This window comes from Lasioglossum baleicum, chromosome 8 (genome assembly GCF_051020765.1).
Source record: "Lasioglossum baleicum chromosome 8, iyLasBale1, whole genome shotgun sequence".
NCBI classification, from domain to species: domain Eukaryota; kingdom Metazoa; phylum Arthropoda; class Insecta; order Hymenoptera; family Halictidae; genus Lasioglossum; species Lasioglossum baleicum.
The window spans coordinates 15,517,313-15,538,148 of record NC_134936.1 but is presented as its reverse complement, the minus strand read 5'-3'; the positions used below and the strand labels follow the sequence as shown (position 1 = coordinate 15,538,148).

The following is a 20,836-nucleotide window of genomic DNA, read 5'->3' as shown; positions in this document are numbered from 1 at the left end:
GCTATCGGGTTTATTATCGCGCTCACGATTCCCCGGCATTTTTTACAGTGCGATTTTATGGTGGTCATTCGACATCGCATTCCCGTTGTCTCTGAACGGATGCTACGCAACAAATTCATTTTTACCGCGATTTCCAGCAAACCAGAATTTCGTGGGAGCTGCGAGACGTGGGAGGGTTGATGGAGCAATCAATCTCAATTTTACAGTCTCTGCCAAAGTAGTTGCTCTGATTTCGTGGAATTTCTGTGGGAGGCAGCGGTTCATTGTGGCGATTAGAAAAATATTAATTAGCATGAAAATCGTGTGAACGATGTTAAGACTTCACAAAATCGGTACGATAGTTTCTCGTGTCACGTCGAAGCGAAACTTTCCAGCGGCGAGCTCTCGGAGGAATGTCCCCCGTAAAGAGGAGCTTAATTACGCGGTCGACGGTTAATTACACACGGGGAACGTTCATTGTAGTCTTTGATTACTGCGGTCGCGTCGGAGCCTCTTCCTGAAATGAAAATACTCGGTGGTTCTTTTCTCGCGAAGATGACTTCTTTGAAAAATCGTGTTCGAACAACGTTTCTCTATTTCTATGTTTTTCACTATTCGCGACAGTCGGTAGATCAAGATGGCGACTTCCGATCGTGGAAAAAGTTCCGTACCGGCCGCAAAACCGAGAGTATCGTTATTATGTGATAGGTGGCTTTCGCACCTTGCCGCGAACCGGTAACGGGACCGTGGGATAAACAGCGTAGGGCAAGGGATACATAAGCGCGGATGTTATGGTGTCACGTGTCGCGGAAACCATAAGCCCGATCGTGTGCGCCCCATAGTGCAGTACGAACCCCATTCCCGTTATTCCATCGGGACACCAGTCTCAAAATTCACACAGCGCCGCTCGTAGACCTTTCTTGGAATGGGTGGAACGATGACGTCGTTAGACTAGTTACAAATCGTTACAACATCCGGACTTTTTTTCGGTAACTTTGCATGTATAGGAAAATTGAGTAAATGATGAAAGATAGATTCAAAGATAGTGCAAACCGTTTTCTTCTTATTAGGTGTAGAAATAAATTCGGCGCCTTTACATACATTCGATTGTGATTGCATTGCAAATTAAATTGTGTTTTAAAGCATCAACCTCACTCTATTAAACGCACTACATACATTTACGCTAATCGGTGCATAACCTGAAAAACAATAGTTTGCATTTGAGTCAAAGAAAAATGATGCTGAGACTACGGAAATGATTTTTTCCGCGTTAGGTGAAAATGCTGTAACGTATAAAACATGCAAGAAGTGATTCGAAAGGTTTCGCGGTGGAAATTTTGATCTGAGTGATGGAGAATGCAGTGGAATGCCGAAGAAAGTGCAGGACGAGGAATTAGAGGAATTATTGAATGAAAATCCTTGTGAACACACAACAGAAACGGAGCTTCGAAACGTAACGTGTATTCCTCTTTTTTTTCCACCGAGCTTATTTGTACATCTAATATTTAGCCGAACGCAGTGAGAATATTTTGTTGTTAAAGCCCGGAACGCAGCATGCATCGGTGACGATACGGTCTCGGAGAAGCGGAGCGTTGGCAAGCGCGTGTTCCTTGCGTGAATCGTTACGCCGCCGGCGCGTTTGATATCTGTACGCGGAACCATGGCGAATTTATTGTTTGATGAAGACGTAAAGAATGCGTGTAACGGTGGCGAAACCCGGGACACGGCATGCGAGGATCGCGGGGACCGCGCGAACACGGCTTTAACGCGTGGACCGGCGCCGTATTAATGGCGAACCAGTGCAGACAGAACCGGCGTTTTATAGGCCATCCTCCGCGACTCCTCACGAGAATTTATGATATACCGCGGAGGAACGCTTGTTCCCGATCTCCGAACCGCAACGCGCAGCTCGCATCATCTCGCTCGTAAAAGTAAAACCGAGAGACGCGCGAAAAAGTACGTCGACGCATCCTCCCGTCCCCGGATGAGCGAAGTTTTCTCTCGAAAAACGGATCCTGCCAATGAAGCCATTTACCGGCCTCGTGAAATGAAACGTGTAATTAAATTTATACGCGGAGGTCGTTTAAACGGAACCCCGGATAGGGTTTCATCATCGTTGCGCACGCTCGCGCGGGAACAGTTAGCCCAAATGTTTTGCAATATTGCTGCGACTCGATCCTGTGCCGAGCCGATAGCCGCGTTGCTTAGTGCAACAATTGATCTTTACGCAATCGTTCTGAGAAATCGGATTCGAAGATTATTCGAAGCTCCGCTACAAGCGAAATAAGAGGGGAACGAATAATGTAAGAACGTTTTGTAAAATAAAATTGGATCTATAAATTGGCATGAACTGTGTTTAAGTAAAATTGTAGTGGAGATTGGCCATCTTTTCGGTACAGCGGCTTGTGGATTGTCTCGTGTATCGGAATGGAAACGTTTACACGGCATAAACGCAGCCTAATAATCACTATTACCAGAACTCGGATGTTTCCCACCGCTTAAAAGGAAAATAATTACACCACAGATTTTAGTTGCACATCAACGAGAAGAGCCGTATAATTTTCACGCATTTTTCGACCACTCCCTTCGAACAATCGCCGCGATGACTATCATAATCCCCGGGCTTTAAAAGGCCCAGGATTTCCCATAGTGGCAGAAAAAGGTAATCACCGGGCATTGTAATCTCTGGCTTGTTGCTGTGCCAGGGAAAATGGTGTTTCAAATAAAAACTACCCGCAGAGATTATTTCCTGAACTGTGATAATGTACTATTACTTCTATTTTCATTAAATGCGTTTAATTAAATATTTGTTTAATGGTTTTCTGGAAATAATAGTATGCAGAGACTCGTACATAACGCGACGAATAAATTGTTTAAAATAACATGTACATGTACTGTATATTTACTGCAATATACAATACATATATAGTCTTTTTAAACAAGTTTCTGGTCGCATTTACGGTAGCTGTGTTTCGCCGAAATAATTGCTCGGTTTAGGCGACAACTCGGATCGAGAAAGATCAACTCGATATCCAGCATTTATCCTCGACGAGTCTTTCGAAGCTGAGCGAACGTCGACCGCAGATATCGAATAGCAAAACAAACACAGCATACACGTCTGAATAGCCGCCTACAACGAGAAGAAACACGTTGACAAGGCTTGGCAGCAAGCGTCCCAAAAGAGATCGGTCTATTTGCAACGATGAAGTCCAGGTGAAGGAAATAAGTCCAGGTGCGAACGACGGCACGCGACTCTATGGCCCGTCAAAAGTGCATTAAAGCCCGATACTGCGGGATGAATGAGCATGTTGGAGCGGAATGAATGGGAGGACGAGCTCGACCGTAGTGAAGCTGTTGCCGGGTGGATACGTGATAGGCCTACCGAAGCGAGGAGAGACCTCGTTCCAGGTTCTTTTCAGAAACCGTTCAACAGCACCCGCAACGAAGGATTCAAACTACAATGCTCCCAGAAACAGAATCTAGCTGGACGAAACTGTACCTCTAGATCTTTCAATATTACACACCCGCCTCCCGATCATAAGTCTTAGGACACCCCTGGTTTTTTAGTAAAACTCTGGTATTTCGTATAGATTATGAAGCTTTAACTGTATTAACTACATAACATAAATATAATGATAATGATCCAAAACACACGTAAAAAATATGTAAACACTATTTGAATCAACGTTCAATGTAATCATTTATTATTATTTATCTAATGCTTTAAACCAAGCATGGTTTATGTAGCATAAACAATACATGAACATACATTAATCTCTTAACAATACATAATAGTACATAATAGTAATGGTAGTAATAGTAACTTAACTTACAACTAGTTTATATAGCTTCTACTTGGTAAACTTAACGAGATTAGATTTTAATTGCACATCGCTTAATAAAATCGAAGATAATTGACGGGCCTATGTAATAATTTATTAAAAATTATGAAATGGCCACCCCAATTACCAGATTTGAACCCTATAGAAAAATTATGGGATCAACTGGATGGACAGGTACGAAACTTTTGCCCCCCTTCGAAAACACATGTATGGAATATTTTGAAACGAGAAAAATTGATCACGCGCATGCCAAGAATAGTGGAAACTGTGATAAAGAAACTTAGCGGATTCTTCGGTGAAAAGAAAATATTAATATTGTTTTACTTCTTGGTAAGATTTTTGATATATGAGTGCAGCATCCTTTCCTTCACATGTAAACCTTTAAAAAAGGAAAAATTTGTTCGTATCCTTCAACGATTATTTCATTTTTACAAAGTTCGATACAAATATGATCACTCTCCTAAGACTTATGAGCGGCAGTGTAAATTGAATTGAGGAAAAGCTGCCTTCTTTCGACGGGCGCGGGCGCGGGCGGCGAGAAGATACGCCGCATTTAAATGGGCTCTAAGTGAAAAGCGTTCTCTCTACTCTCCATCGATCTGAACCGGCTTGGATCCCGTGTAATGGGCTCGAGTGAACGGGCTAGAAAGTAATTGCCGGGAACAAGTAGCCGCCGCGCCGGTAAGTGCCGGTATTAGGTGTAAGTAAAGAACACCTGCGAAGAGCACAGTTAGAGACGTAATTTGCGTTTCGTAGCAGAGTAAGAGTTCTCGCGACCGTTCCCTCTAAATCGGCGCACTTTCATCATAACGAGCGTTCATTACTCGTATTTCAATTATAATTTCGTTACTCCGATACCGTTTCAGAAAACGGTTTAACCCCTTCACCTACTATTTGATGGTTTCAGCGATTAGTATTTTTCTGTAGTTCGTATAATTTCCTGAAAAAGGAGAAAATGTATATATTATAATTCGGTATGCTTATATATTCTCCAATAGCTAGCTGTACATTAACAGAACCAAAGCAGAATTTTATTTCGCTTTGTACCGAAATAATTTTCGGTAAAATTAAATAATTTTAATTAGATTCCCTTCAGAATATTGTAGGGGAAAGGGTCAACGGTTGAAACATTTAGCTCGCGACTTGCTCCTTTATCGGGACCTGCTGCGAGCATATAAAGAAGCAGAAACATTTTATGATTAATTTACCTAAAGAACCAGCGAGGCTAATTTAATAATATCTTGTGACCGAGTACAAATTGACTGAAGAGGCTTCTGGTAAAACAATTTAGACAATTCAAGTGACGTTCGTGGAATGAATTTTTAATGGAAAGGGGACACGCGGGAACGTAGATTAAGCAGACCGAAGGGGGAGGAATTCGAGGAGAAGTCTCGGCTAGAGATTACTCTTCCGGAAAGCAATTACGTTGGGGAACGCGGGAGGCACGGCGACCGCCTTGACGAAGATTTACTTGACGGTCGATTTTGAAAAATCGCCACGGAAAACAGAACGGCGCACTTTCTCGAGCCTTTAATTGGGCATTTAGGTTGGCCGGGATCGAAGCCATTGTCGAGCCGGTCGCATCGGAGAAATCCTTGTCCCCTTCTGTCGCGGTACGATCGACGGGACCGCTTTTTATTCATCGCGCGGATTCTCAACGATCATCGGAGACCCGTCCTTCCACGAGACTAGTTTATACGTCGAATAACTGTAAGTCTACGGTAATTTAAAGTCCGGTTGAAATTCAATGGAGTAGCTAATAAAATCGCGACCTGTCCCCGTTGCGACTCCGATACTCTGTCGCCAGGAACGATGACGTACGATTCGACGACGACGCCGTACCATGAGAACTCGGCTAACGGGAGAAGTGGTTCGCCCCGAGAACCATTTAGTAATTAGTTGAAAATTTTCGTTCCCACTGTGCTAACGTTTCTATTGGCTACACACAAGCAGAGCTTCCCCAAAGGAAACAACGTCGGGCAGCTTTAATTTCCAGAAATGCTTTCTGTTTGGCTTCACTCATGAATCAGTTACAACAAGTTTGTGTATCCAGCGTGCGGTCTTGACAGATCAGTTGTCCTGAGGTAGGCGTGAACCCTCGAGGGTGCTGCTCCACTTTTAGGACATGCTCATCATCGTGAGTAAATAGCGGATTCCGCAGGCCACGAACGGTTGTGTCTGGAAATGCATGCAGTTCCAGAGAACTTTGCTATCTTTAACTACCTTTTCCTAACTAAATAATTCCTCCAAAATAATAACAATGTCCGTCGGAAAATTCAATTCTACACGGAACGCGTACCTTGTCCGTCAGCTTAAAGGGGTAGACTCGTTTTTCCAGTACTGTGCATGGGTCTGGAATGCGCGTTCGCATTTCTCGATAATGTAAAGATGAGGTTTTCCAGTAGTCAAAAGTGCTACATAAAAGATCAACCTAGGCCGCAATCGCCCTCATCAAAAGTTCTATTTTTACGTTTACGAGGCGTAATTTGCACTATTCGGAGGCATACAGCTGCGCGTGCAGTCATTTTCATAAATCTATTTTCGAATAATGCAAATTACTCGTAAACGTAAAAATAGGACTTTATCTAGCGCTTTTGACTACTGTGAAAAACCCCATCTTTGCAAGCAAAGATCCTGGAAAAACAAGTCCACCTCCTTAAAAAATTTGATAAAATCAAGCTAGTCAAATTTCCACAAATCTTTCTCTCGTTAGTTACTCCTAGGTACACCTAGAATTCTAACATTGATGACAGCTCAATTTCAGGGTTAGGATCAATACTCGGTCGTCGTATCAGCATCTCATTTCGAACTCGGCGCCAGTACTAGAAAGTAGCGGGTCGAAAAGTGGATCAGATCGGATTCGAACAAAACGTGAAAACAGCCCAGTGCCAAAGCTGTCCTCGAGCTATAGTCTAGCCGCGTATAGATCGAACTATGTGGCGCGTAACTGTTTCTTTTATCGGGCACGCAAATAACATGCTGATTGGCATGCGATGCCGTAGTCGATACGAGCGGAAACGAACTGTTTCGTCGCGAAAGGGTTGGCCCCTGACATTGATTGCTTGATTGTCTCTGGTGCTAGGCCCAAACGTGGCGATCTAGCGCGATGATCTAACGTAGCAGCGACCGTTCGTTGACCCCACCGTGGACATCGTTTTCCTTTGCCTCGGCTTGCACCGTGTTGCGAATCATTTTAATTTTTCATTCTCATTCAAAGAACAACAGCACCGAAGCATGCTATATTCTCAAACAGGATTCCATTTTTGAATCGAGCCCGGCTTATCGGGATCTCTCTGTTAGTCTCTCGCATAGAATTTCCATGGGACCCTGTGGCACGTCTATTCGCTATTTATTATCGCGGCCAGGTCTCTGTTATTGATACTCGTAGCGTGGGCGGATGTTATCTACAATTCCGTTTCTTTATCGACGCGTTTGGACTCCGCGACGCTGTGCTCGTCATAATCGAAAATACATTCGATGAACAAGCGTGGTCTACTGGGGACCGGACGTTTCTTCTTGCGCGCTGCTATTCAAGCGAAGACAGCGTGGAATACTATGTGCAGCAGCCATGATAGTCTCGCAGTCACGTCTATTTTGACCGTGGACACCGCGCCGCCGCCGGCGGCGTGGGTCGCGAAAGAATTAAATCTTGCGTGGGACGCTCGGACTAACGGCAATCACGGTTTTCCTTTCTCGAGACGGTTCGAGTAATTGTTCGAGAGCGACAATTGACGCTGATTTTCTCGGTAACTCAACCAACGAACCTAATCTAATGCTTGGCTGCGGTCCTGCGGGAACCGATGTCCTGTCAATCCCATCTTCAACGTCTTCTTTAAGTTTCGTTTCGTTCTCGATTAATGTGCTCAGTGCAAGTTCAAAGTAGTTTTTAAGAAAACCAATGGCATGGTTAAGAAAGAGCAAGCTTAAGGGGTCAGACTCTTTTCTAGGATTGCAAGGCGATGGGGTTTTCCAGTAGTCAAAAGCGCTAGATAGAAGATCAATCTGTTTTCATAAAGCTGCGACGGTCTTCCATAAAGCATCACGGCCTAGATTGATCTTTCATCTAGCGCTTTTGACCACTGAAAACCCCATTTTTGCATTATCGAGAAACGAGGAATCGCATCCAGCACCCTTGCAATCCTGGAAAAACGAGTCTACCCCCTTCAGAAACACAGGTACATGCTGCAAGCAATCAAAAAGTGTCTCTACCAGAGTCAATGCCAACCTCGGCAATGTCGTTCCAGCAAAACCAGAAACATTAGGATTGGCCAACGTCCCCGTTCCGCGTACCCATTCATTCAATTAGCACGTCGTCGCTCCGTATCCATTAATAGCCTAGGCCTAGCAAATGGCGTCGGTGGAGCACATGTCGCGCCGTTGAGAGGCAACAGAGAACATTATCGAACACGGGGAAACGGCCGAGGAAACAAGCTGACCATCGTGAACAATTGATCCAGTCGGGGAGGGGTGGCGTTGCGGCGTGCATCGTTGCATGTCCACGGTTTGCGCGTAGGTGCAACGGGGCTAGATTGATTTCCATTATCGTCTGAAGTCTCCGACGTTGACTTCCATCAGGCCCGCACCCTCGTCCCCGGCAGATGGGCCTGTTAAGTCATTATCGTTATTGTTTGCGCGATGCACGAGACTCGGGGCGCCCACTGCGATGCACCGGGTGTACCGAACGAACTAAACGAACATTAATCCCAATTCCCATTCATCAGTGAGTCATCCTCGCGGGTTCTTCGCCGCAGGTAATTGGCCGCAAAACCGACGAATCGCGGACGAAGTTGACTCATCCGAGGCTGACACGCACGACCTGACCCTTTCAACGAACACTCTCTTCCTTTTTTCTTTTTTTTCTCTCTTTCCCTCTCTCTCTCTCTCTCTCTCTCTCTCTCTTTCTTTTTCTTTGTCGAGCGTTGTCACGCCGACGCACAATACCCTGGACCGGAAGTGACGCGCGGAAAGGGATCCGCTTGCGGAAGGCTCGCGGAAAAATTGGCCGCGACATAATACGAGAACCGTGGATCGGGGACAATGCGACTGTAATTGGCCGTGATCGGTTTGATGGATCTTCCAGGAAAAGTGGACACCGGGAAATGTATAGGTGGGGCGTGATTCAGCTCTGCGATAGCGAAAGGTGTTGCCTGTAGAGGAAATTCCGGTTCGAGAGTGTAGTACGTTGCTTTTCAGATCAGTTTGTATCTGGATCAATTAGTCTATTGTGTAGAGTTAAGCGGACCTTGTTGTATGTATTATTCAAGTGGTCGAAAATCCTCAATTTACGTGTAACCCTTCAGTTCTCATGTCTGCTGACAATAAAAACGTTCCACAGCAAAATCGCAGCCTGCAAATATTGGGTTGTCCTAAATGTTTCTTTCACCGCGTGCACATTCCGTATTGTTAGATAACATCAGCATACGCAAACAACACAATCTTCTGTTCGTTAATGTTTTATTATTCCTTGAGCTTCCCCTGTCCTTAACCATGCCATTGGGCAAACTACGCTGCCGAATAATGCAAATTAGGTTGATCTTTTATCTAGCGCTTTTGACTACTGAAAAACCCCATCTTTGTACATATCATCGAGAAATGAGAACGCGCAATCTGCTCCCTCGCAATCCTGGAAAAACGAGTCTACCCCCTCAATGAAGATGTTTATGGACCGAGATTTTTCGGGTCTACGAATTTGTTTGGTTTGCGGTGTGAACTGAAAAATCGAATTGGTTTTCATGCGTCAGTGAGTGCAACGCCCAACAATTTACGACTTCGGCAGGCCAGGCCCAGCGTTAATTTCAGAGCAGAGCCCAGAACCTAGGGGTTCTCGCACTATGGTAATTAGAAATCGTAATTTCCTCGTTCTTTCCACGAAAATTCGTCATTCGCCGACCCTCTGCGAGGATTCCCCGCGTGTGAACGGTTCGAGCAGACGGCGATCAGCTTTGTGCGTCGCGGAAACGCGTCGTCACTGGTAATTACGTGACTGCCAGTCAGCCGTGACATCGACAACCGACCCATTTTTAAATGGCGAGCGTTTGCTAGTGACCGCGGGGAAGAAATTCTTGGCGCTTTCGTAACGAGTTCCACCATTAAAGATTTATGTCGCCGAGCTCGCGGCATGCGGTTCCCGCTAAACCCGCGAGCGCGCGCGCGGGCGCGGATACAATAAATGAAAAATACATTCGAGGAGCTCCCGGAGAAATAATGCGGCTGACTTCCTTTCACTTTTTCCGCCGGTTAAATATTTACACTGTGGGAAAATCGACGGGAGATCTATTTTTCGCGATGCTGGAAAGCCTGGGTTTCCCTTTCTTGTTTCCCCCCTGCGTTGTAAATAACGAAATTTTGAAGACCGGGATGAAATCGATGGGGGAAATGGCTTTTCGTACAATGCACCTTAAAAAGGTATGTACACACGTGTCCGTTAATGGCTACATATCGAGAAGCAAATCCGGTGGACACGAATAACGAGGTATTGTATCGCCACCAAAATTCATTGTCATTCCTCCGATGCATTTCGTCTGGTTTGATCGCGTCGGGAAATGCGACTGGAACTGACGTTGCTTTGAAAAGAAAAATGCAACGACTTTAGCTCTCTCTACTCGAGAAATCGTAATCGTGGAGCATACATATAACAAACATTTTGTGTGTTTTTCTATTGTCTGCGCTAGCGATCGAAAGCAAGCGAAGATTTCCGGGGCAGCGTGGCTCATCAAGAATTCAATTAAGTGCTTCAGCTAATTCTAAGAAAAGAAAGCCATAAAAAAGGCAACTTTTTGAGCTGACCTTGCTGGAAAGGAGAGCTAATCAACGAACAGCTCTTGTGTACGTGTGTGTGTGTGTATTTGTGTGGAACACATTACTCTTTCACGAGGCAGCTTTCAAGGGTAAAGAGCACTCGGTCGAGATTTCTAGTGCAACGTTGAAGAAACACGTACGGCCAGCAGCGCACAAAAGTCGAGTTTTTCACGAGGCCGGCCATTTGTTTAGGCATTAGCGTAGCACGCCGGTACCTAAAGTGCACTGAAGTTCCAGCTCCGGTTACGTTCATTAGCTGGTACTCGAAAGCCAAGCCGGAATGCCTTGTACCAGTGGCTTTTTCTTCCTTTTCAGTTCGTTTCCCTCCAACCCTTCGTCGTCTTCTCGTTACGAACGGCCCAGAAAGGTATTTGTTGTTCCGCATAATCGACACGATCAATTCTGTACGCGACTGAACCCATCGGGACTCCCGTGTGAAGAAAACCTTCGCGAAAAGTATGGTATTCGCTGCGAAACACTCGCATCCGCTCCAGTCAGCTCGCATCTGCTCGAATGCGCTTCAGCCTGACGAGACCCGCTTCAGTTCGGTCTACTTTGCTCATGCTTGCTCCAATCCGCTCCAGTTCGCTGGAACATGCTCCGAAATCCCCTCTAGACTACTTGGACCAACCGATCCTCGCTCTGCTTCTTCTTCTTTCTCAGTTTTCTTACGGATTCCAGAGTCGTGCTTAGTCGGAGGACTGAGAAACAGGTATCTTGAAAAACCGGAAAAATTTGAAAGGCTTGTTTGTTTAAAAATCTTTATCGATTACGAAGCTATACGTTCAAATCGATAAAGAAGTATCCCAATCTCGTCTGACACGATCGTTCGATTTTCGAATTTCTTCTCGAACCTAAGTGGCTTTATCGCAAAGTGTGATCTTCCGCCTTCAATTTAAGGCCTCGAATGCGCGTTTTCGAGTGTTTCGCGTTTCCCTCCCGGTTTGTTCTTTACATTCTCTCGTTTGAAAAGGGGTGGAAGGGTGTTTCTCGTGCCGCATGATTACTCCCAAGCGAAGCGTGAAGATCTCCTCGAAAACATGTGCCACCTGGATCCGTTGCGACACGTCGCCACTTCGCCGATCCCCACGATGATTCGACGTCGAGTGCTGGCGATAGCGATCGTCCGAAGTCATTGTACGAGTCCGAAATAATAAGTCCGTCGTGATTTCACCTGGCCGATCGCGGGTAGCCGATAAACAAGGAGCCCAAACTTCTTCTTCTTCTTCTTCACCGCGCCGCGACGCGACGCTTTCACGCATCTTGAAGAGTTATCGACTTTTAAGTGGGCTCAGATTTGCATTTACGTGATCATTATTCGTAGCGGTAGAAACGATAATACAGTCAATATTCTATGGACGCAAGAAGGTGTTACACGTTGGATGCAAACGAAATATTCCCTCCACTGCGAGGCAACGCCGCAGGGGCCACAAAGCTAGAACTGCCTCGGTCCCCGAACAGTGTAAACATTACCACTACTAATCCAATCGTAAAAACAAACAAGTTCCATTTATTGCACGAAGCAGTCTCATCGGTACGCCATTTTTTGCTGCGCTTCGGCCGCTTCTATACATATACGTTCCGCTCGGTCTCTAAAGCACAAATTATTTAAATAAAAATAAATTTTCAAAAAATACCTCGTTTAAAACACGGACTAAAAAGTATAAAATAATTTTTTCTAGCCCCATACAGATTCCCAACCCCGTACAGATAGTCCTGAAAATTTGTGATTGTGCATTTTTAGTAGCTATGAAAATACTTGTAAGATTTAAAACGAAAAACATCGAATACCCACTGTAATTAGACTGTGGATGTATACGCATTTATGGCTTATAAAAATTTTCGAAAAATGCTGCAGTATAAATTCAACAGAGTTTAGTACGATTTTTATTTATTTTGGAGCTACAAATGGTATTATTTAGACTGGATTTTTATGCAAAATTATGTATTGTATATATACTTTCTTATGTACAATATTTCAAGGAATTTTTCTTCAATGTTTCTTACTCTTTTTGGAGATTCGAACTGAGGATTTGTTTCTTGGAATTTGTGTTTAGCGCCATTGTAGCGGCGGAGTGCTCAAACTCGTTGGCGAACGTTACCGACACAGGTGATTCGTCGAGGATAACGTGGAGCTTACAGTGATCTGAAATACCACATCGCTAAAAGTTCTACCACCGACGAAAATAGTATCCGAAGGGTGCCAAAACATCTGTGATTCTGTGTATTCCAGTGACAAGAGCACCGACGAGATTATCTCCGACCACCGACCACAGATTATTACCGACGAATTAAGAAGTCTGTGTCGGTAAACAGACGAAGTATCTCGTCGGCACTGACGAGATACTACTAAAGACTACCAGCACCGACCAGATACTATTAAAGACTGTCAGCCTTATGGGAGTTCGTGTCACTCGAATATTTCGGTGTTCTCTTACGCCCTCTAAGATATATTCCATATTATATATTATACATATATTACATATTATATATTCCATAACCATATTGATCATCATGAATTGTTACATTCTGTACCGAGCAGATATTTCAGACGATGTTAGTTTCAATATTAAAAGCAAAACTCAAGGATAAAAATTCTCAGAAATATATTATTGAAGCATAATTTTAGGAAAATCAACAATTCCTATTTCAAATTTTATACGAGACACCTCAGTTTGTAATTTCAAAACATTTCATAAACGAGAATTATTACCCTTCACTTTTTTATACATAAATGTTCCAAGAATCGATCTGGACAGAAATACTTTGAAAAGACTTTACTTTTTTGAAGAAATTAATGCGTGCGAATGTTCATGGTTTAAAAGTTATTCTATATTTCGAGTTTTATTGTCTATTTTTACGAAAAAATTAGAAGGCAAGGTGGTCAAGGGAGTGCTCGTTAACATCGTTAGAAAAAGGAATTGTTATGAACATTAAACAGCCAGATATAATAAATTTATCTGTGAATTGTATCGAATGAATTAATGCGTGCGAATATTCATGGTTTAAAAGTTATTCTATATTTCGAGTTTTATTGTGTATTTTTACGAAAAATTTAGAAGGCAAGGTGGTCAAGGGAGTGCTCGTTAACATCGTTAGAAAAAGGAATTGTTATAAACATTAAACAGCCAGATATAATAAATTTATCTGTCAATTGTATCGAATAAATTAATGCGTGCGAATGTTATGGTTTAAAAGTTATTACGTATCACGAAAACTATTAGCCACTTTCACTAAAAAATTAGGTGCTCAGATAGCCAAGGGATTGCTTGTGGACATCGCTGTCAAATAGAATTGTTATAAACATTAACCAGCTGGAAATAATAAATTTTTTCAATAATTGTCACGGCGATCGACATCGATCGATATTCGGCGGAGTGGGGGGCGCCGCTCGAGCTCGGCAGATCGGCGAGAGCTCACCAGTGGTCAGTCAGTCGGGGCGGGGGAAGCAGGGTGAGCGGACGTGCTGCGGGACCAGGAGCGCCAGGAGAACCGGAGGGACCAGAGGTGGACCAGAGGTGGACTAGAGGTCATCTACAGTTACCCTGGCCTACCTTCAACTGTCAATTCAAGGAACAACGGTAAGTTTGATTACTAATATTTTTCAAAACTTCTTTTGTCTTTTTAAACTCGTCCTTCATACTTTTGAAATGTTTATCGAGACTTTCAATGAAGACTATTGAGTCTTCTTCAAATTTATCAATTTTATTCTTTATAAAAATTACATTTTGAGCGTCCCACTCGTATGCAAGATTATAATTGCTCTTGTGAGCTGCTTCGTTGGTTGTTTTCGCACTCGTGTGCGGGGTTATAGTTATTCTCTTAAGATAAGAGTACTTGTCCACGTCGTTGGCAAAAGGAATTATTATTAACATTAATTATGTAGCTAGAATTAATAAATGACTCATGGCATTATCTTCTATATAATAAAAATCAATTTTGAATAAATTAATGCGTGCGAATGTTCATGATTTAAAAGTTATTCTATATTTCGAGTTTTATTGAGTATTTTTACGAAAAATTTAGATGGCAAGGTGGTCAAGGGAGTGCTCGTTAACATCGTTAGAAAAAGGAATTGTTATAAACATTAAACAGCCAGATATAATAAATTTATCTGTCAATTGTATCGAATAAATTAATGCGTGCGAATGTTCATGGTTTAAAAGTTATTACGAATCACGAAAACTATTAGCCACTTTGACGAAAAAATTAGGTGGTCAGATAGTCAAGGGATTGCTTGTGGACATCGCTGTCAAATAGAATTGTTATAAACATTAACCAGCTGGAAATAATAAATTTTTCAATAATTGTCACGGCGATCGACATCGATCGATATTCGGCGGAGTGGGGGGCGCCGCTCGAGCTCGGCAGATCGGTGAGAGCTCACCAGTGGTCAGTCAGTCGGGGCGGGGGAAGCGGGGTGAGCGGACGTGCTGTGGGACCAGGAGCGCCAGGAGAACCGGAGGGACCAGAGGTGGACCAGAGGTGGACTAGAGGTCATCTACAGTTACCCTGGCCTACCTTCAACTGTCAATTCAAGGAACAACGGTAAGTTTGATTACTAATATTTTTCAAAACTTCTTTTGTCTTTTTAAACTCGTCCTTCATACTTTTGAAATGTTTATCGAGACTTTCAATGAAGACTATTGAGTCTTCTTCAAATTTATCAATTTTATTCTTTATAAAAATTACATTTTGAGCGTCCCACTCGTATGCAGGATTATAATTGCTCTTGTGAGCTGCTTCGTTGGTTGTTTTCGCACTCGTGTGCGGGGTTATAGTTATTCTCTTAAGATAAGAGTACTTGTCCACGTCGTTGGCAAAAGGAATTATTATTAACATTAATTAAGTAGCTAGAATTAATAAATGACTCATGGCATTATCTTCTATATAATAAAAATCAATTTTGAATAAATTAATGCGTGCGAATGTTCATGATTTAAAAGTTATTCTATATTTCGAGTTTTATTGAGTATTTTTACGAAAAATTTAGATGGCAAGGTGGTCAAGGGAGTGCTCGTTAACATCGTTAGAAAAAGGAATTGTTATAAACATTAAACAGCCAGATATAATAAATTTATCTGTCAATTGTATCGAATAAATTAATGCGTGCGAATGTTCATGGTTTAAAAGTTATTACGAATCACGAAAACTATTAGCCACTTTGACGAAAAAATTAGGTGGTCAGATAGTCAAGGGATTGCTTGTGGACATCGCTGTCAAATAGAATTGTTATAAACATTAACCAGCTGGAAATAATAAATTTTTCAATAATTGTCACGGCGATCGACATCGATCGATATTCGGCGGAGTGGGGGGCGCCGCTCGAGCTCGGCAGATCGGCGAGAGCTCACCAGTGGTCAGTCAGTCGGGGCGGGGGAAGCAGGGTGAGCGGACGTGCTGCGGGACCAGGAGCGCCAGGAGAACCGGAGGGACCAGAGGTGGACCAGAGGTGGACTAGAGGTCATCTACAGTTACCCTGGCCTACCTTCAACTGTCAATTCAAGGAACAACGGTAAGTTTGATTACTAATATTTTTCAAAACTTCTTTTGTCTTTTTAAACTCGTCCTTCATACTTTTGAAATGTTTATCGAGACTTTCAATGAAGACTATTGAGTCTTCTTCAAATTTATCAATTTTATTCTTTATAAAAATTACATTTTGAGCGTCCCACTCGTATGCAAGATTATAATTGCTCTTGTGAGCTGCTTCGTTGGTTGTTTTCGCACTCGTGTGCGGGGTTATAGTTATTCTCTTAAGATAAGAGTACTTGTCCACGTCGTTGGCAAAAGGAATTATTATTAACATTAATTATGTAGCTAGAATTAATAAATGACTCATGGCATTATCTTCTATATAATAAAAATCAATTTTGAATAAATTAATGCGTGCGAATGTTCATGATTTAAAAGTTATTCTATATTTCGAGTTTTATTGAGTATTTTTACGAAAAATTTAGATGGCAAGGTGGTCAAGGGAGTGCTCGTTAACATCGTTAGAAAAAGGAATTGTTATAAACATTAAACAGCCAGATATAATAAATTTATCTGTCAATTGTATCGAATAAATTAATGCGTGCGAATGTTCATGGTTTAAAAGTTATTACGAATCACGAAAACTATTAGCCACTTTGACGAAAAAATTAGGTGGTCAGATAGTCAAGGGATTGCTTGTGGACATCGCTGTCAAATAGAATTGTTATAAACATTAACCAGCTGGAAATAATAAATTTTTCAATAATTGTCACGGCGATCGACATCGATCGATATTCGGCGGAGTGGGGGGCGCCGCTCGAGCTCGGCAGATCGGTGAGAGCTCACCAGTGGTCAGTCAGTCGGGGCGGGGGAAGCGGGGTGAGCGGACGTGCTGTGGGACCAGGAGCGCCAGGAGAACCGGAGGGACCAGAGGTGGACCAGAGGTGGACTAGAGGTCATCTACAGTTACCCTGGCCTACCTTCAACTGTCAATTCAAGGAACAACGGTAAGTTTGATTACTAATATTTTTCAAAACTTCTTTTGTCTTTTTAAACTCGTCCTTCATACTTTTGAAATGTTTATCGAGACTTTCAATGAAGACTATTGAGTCTTCTTCAAATTTATCAATTTTATTCTTTATAAAAATTACATTTTGAGCGTCCCACTCGTATGCAAGATTATAATTGCTCTTGTGAGCTGCTTCGTTGGTTGTTTTCGCACTCGTGTGCGGGGTTATAGTTATTCTCTTAAGATAAGAGTACTTGTCCACGTCGTTGGCAAAAGGAATTATTATTAACATTAATTATGTAGCTAGAATTAATAAATGACTCATGGCATTATCTTCTATATAATAAAAATCAATTTTGAATAAATTAATGCGTGCGAATGTTCATGATTTAAAAGTTATTCTATATTTCGAGTTTTATTGAGTATTTTTACGAAAAATTTAGATGGCAAGGTGGTCAAGGGAGTGCTCGTTAACATCGTTAGAAAAAGGAATTGTTATAAACATTAAACAGCCAGATATAATAAATTTATCTGTCAATTGTATCGAATAAATTAATGCGTGCGAATGTTCATGGTTTAAAAGTTATTACGAATCACGAAAACTATTAGCCACTTTGACGAAAAAATTAGGTGGTCAGATAGTCAAGGGATTGCTTGTGGACATCGCTGTCAAATAGAATTGTTATAAACATTAACCAGCTGGAAATAATAAATTTTTCAATAATTGTCACGGCGATCGACATCGATCGATATTCGGCGGAGTGGGGGGCGCCGCTCGAGCTCGGCAGATCGGTGAGAGCTCACCAGTGGTCAGTCAGTCGGGGCGGGGGAAGCGGGGTGAGCGGACGTGCTGTGGGACCAGGAGCGCCAGGAGAACCGGAGGGACCAGAGGTGGACCAGAGGTGGACTAGAGGTCATCTACAGTTACCCTGGCCTACCTTCAACTGTCAATTCAAGGAACAACGGTAAGTTTGATTACTAATATTTTTCAAAACTTCTTTTGTCTTTTTAAACTCGTCCTTCATACTTTTGAAATGTTTATCGAGACTTTCAATGAAGACTATTGAGTCTTCTTCAAATTTATCAATTTTATTCTTTATAAAAATTACATTTTGAGCGTCCCACTCGTATGCAAGATTATAATTGCTCTTGTGAGCTGCTTCGTTGGTTGTTTTCGCACTCGTGTGCGGGGTTATAGTTATTCTCTTAAGATAAGAGTACTTGTCCACGTCGTTGGCAAAAGGAATTATTATTAACATTAATTATGTAGCTAGAATTAATAAATGACTCATGGCATTATCTTCTATATAATAAAAATCAATTTTGAATAAATTAATGCGTGCGAATGTTCATGATTTAAAAGTTATTCTATATTTCGAGTTTTATTGAGTATTTTTACGAAAAATTTAGATGGCAAGGTGGTCAAGGGAGTGCTCGTTAACATCGTTAGAAAAAGGAATTGTTATAAACATTAAACAGCCAGATATAATAAATTTATCTGTCAATTGTATCGAATAAATTAATGCGTGCGAATGTTCATGGTTTAAAAGTTATTACGAATCACGAAAACTATTAGCCACTTTGACGAAAAAATTAGGTGGTCAGATAGTCAAGGGATTGCTTGTGGACATCGCTGTCAAATAGAATTGTTATAAACATTAACCAGCTGGAAATAATAAATTTTTCAATAATTGTCACGGCGATCGACATCGATCGATATTCGGCGGAGTGGGGGGCGCCGCTCGAGCTCGGCAGATCGGTGAGAGCTCACCAGTGGTCAGTCAGTCGGGGCGGGGGAAGCGGGGTGAGCGGACGTGCTGTGGGACCAGGAGCGCCAGGAGAACCGGAGGGACCAGAGGTGGACCAGAGGTGGACTAGAGGTCATCTACAGTTACCCTGGCCTACCTTCAACTGTCAATTCAAGGAACAACGGTAAGTTTGATTACTAATATTTTTCAAAACTTCTTTTGTCTTTTTAAACTCGTCCTTCATACTTTTGAAATGTTTATCGAGACTTTCAATGAAGACTATTGAGTCTTCTTCAAATTTATCAATTTTATTCTTTATAAAAATTACATTTTGAGCGTCCCACTCGTATGCAGGATTATAATTGCTCTTGTGAGCTGCTTCGTTGGTTGTTTTCGCACTCGTGTGCGGGGTTATAGTTATTCTCTTAAGATAAGAGTACTTGTCCACGTCGTTGGCAAAAGGAATTATTATTAACATTAATTAAGTAGCTAGAATTAATAAATGACTCATGGCATTATCTTCTATATAATAAAAATCAATTTTGAATAAATTAATGCGTGCGAATGTTCATGATTTAAAAGTTATTCTATATTTCGAGTTTTATTGAGTATTTTTACGAAAAATTTAGATGGCAAGGTGGTCAAGGGAGTGCTCGTTAACATCGTTAGAAAAAGGAATTGTTATAAACATTAAACAGCCAGATATAATAAATTTATCTGTCAATTGTATCGAATAAATTAATGCGTGCGAATGTTCATGGTTTAAAAGTTATTACGAATCACGAAAACTATTAGCCACTTTGACGAAAAAATTAGGTGGTCAGATAGTCAAGGGATTGCTTGTGGACATCGCTGTCAAATAGAATTGTTATAAACATTAACCAGCTGGAAATAATAAATTTTTCAATAATTGTCACGGCGATCGACATCGATCGATATTCGGCGGAGTGGGGGGCGCCGCTCGAGCTCGGCAGATCGGCGAGAGCTCACCAGTGGTCAGTCAGTCGGGGCGGGGGAAGCAGGGTGAGCGGACGTGCTGCGGGACCAGGAGCGCCAGGAGAACCGGAGGGACCAGAGGTGGACCAGAGGTGGACTAGAGGTCATCTACAGTTACCCTGGCCTACCTTCAACTGTCAATTCAAGGAACAACGGTAAGTTTGATTACTAATATTTTTCAAAACTTCTTTTGTCTTTCTAAACTCGTCCTTCATACTTTTGAAATGTTTATCGAGACTTTCAATGAAGACTATTGAGTCTTCTTCAAATTTATCAATTTTATTCTTTATAAAAATTACATTTTGAGCGTCCCACTCGTATGCAAGATTATAATTGCTCTTGTGAGCTGCTTCGTTGGTTGTTTTCGCACTCGTGTGCGGGGTTATAGTTATTCTCTTAAGATAAGAGTACTTGTCCACGTCGTTGGCAAAAGGAATTATTATTAACATTAATTATGTAGCTAGAATTAATAAATGACTCATGGCATTATCTTCTATATAATAAAAATCAATTTTGAATAAATTAATGCGTGCGAATGTTCATGATTTAAAAGTTATTCTATATTTCGAGTTTTATTGAGTATTTTTACGAAAAATTTAGATGGCAAGGTGGTCAAGGGAGTGCTCGTTAACATCGTTAGAAAAAGGAATTGTTATAAACATTAAACAGCCAGATATAATAAATTTATCTGTCAATTGTATCGAATAAATTAATGCGTGCGAATGTTCATGGTTTAAAAGTTATTACGAATCACGAAAACTATTAGCCACTTTGACGAAAAAATTAGGTGGTCAGATAGTCAAGGGATTGCTTGTGGACATCGCTGTCAAATAGAATTGTTATAAACATTAACCAGCTGGAAATAATAAATTTTTCAATAATTGTCACGGCGATCGACATCGATCGATATTCGGCGGAGTGGGGGGCGCCGCTCGAGCTCGGCAGATCGGTGAGAGCTCACCAGTGGTCAGTCAGTCGGGGCGGGGGAA

General features: G+C 42.0%; 1 protein-coding gene across 9 annotated transcripts in view; it reads right to left on the bottom strand.

Annotated features, from left to right (window-relative positions):
• Positions 1 to 20,836, bottom strand: part of LOC143211349 (protein abrupt-like) — a 307,845-nt gene that overhangs the window by 192,795 nt on the left and 94,214 nt on the right. For 5 of the 9 annotated variants that reach the window (XM_076428916.1, XM_076428911.1, XM_076428912.1 and 2 more), the window contains exon 8: positions 8,686 to 20,836. This exon is cut by the window's right edge and continues 26,146 nt beyond it. The exons of 3 other annotated variants lie outside the window; for them this stretch is intronic. Coding sequence is in view for 1 of the 6 variants with exons in the window: in XM_076428924.1 (XP_076285039.1) it covers positions 11,874 to 11,881 (8 nt within the window). In the remaining 5 variants the exon portion in view is untranslated. Of the gene's footprint in view, positions 1 to 8,685 lie in introns of those variants that run through there. One more of the 9 variants, XM_076428924.1, reaches the window with a different exon arrangement.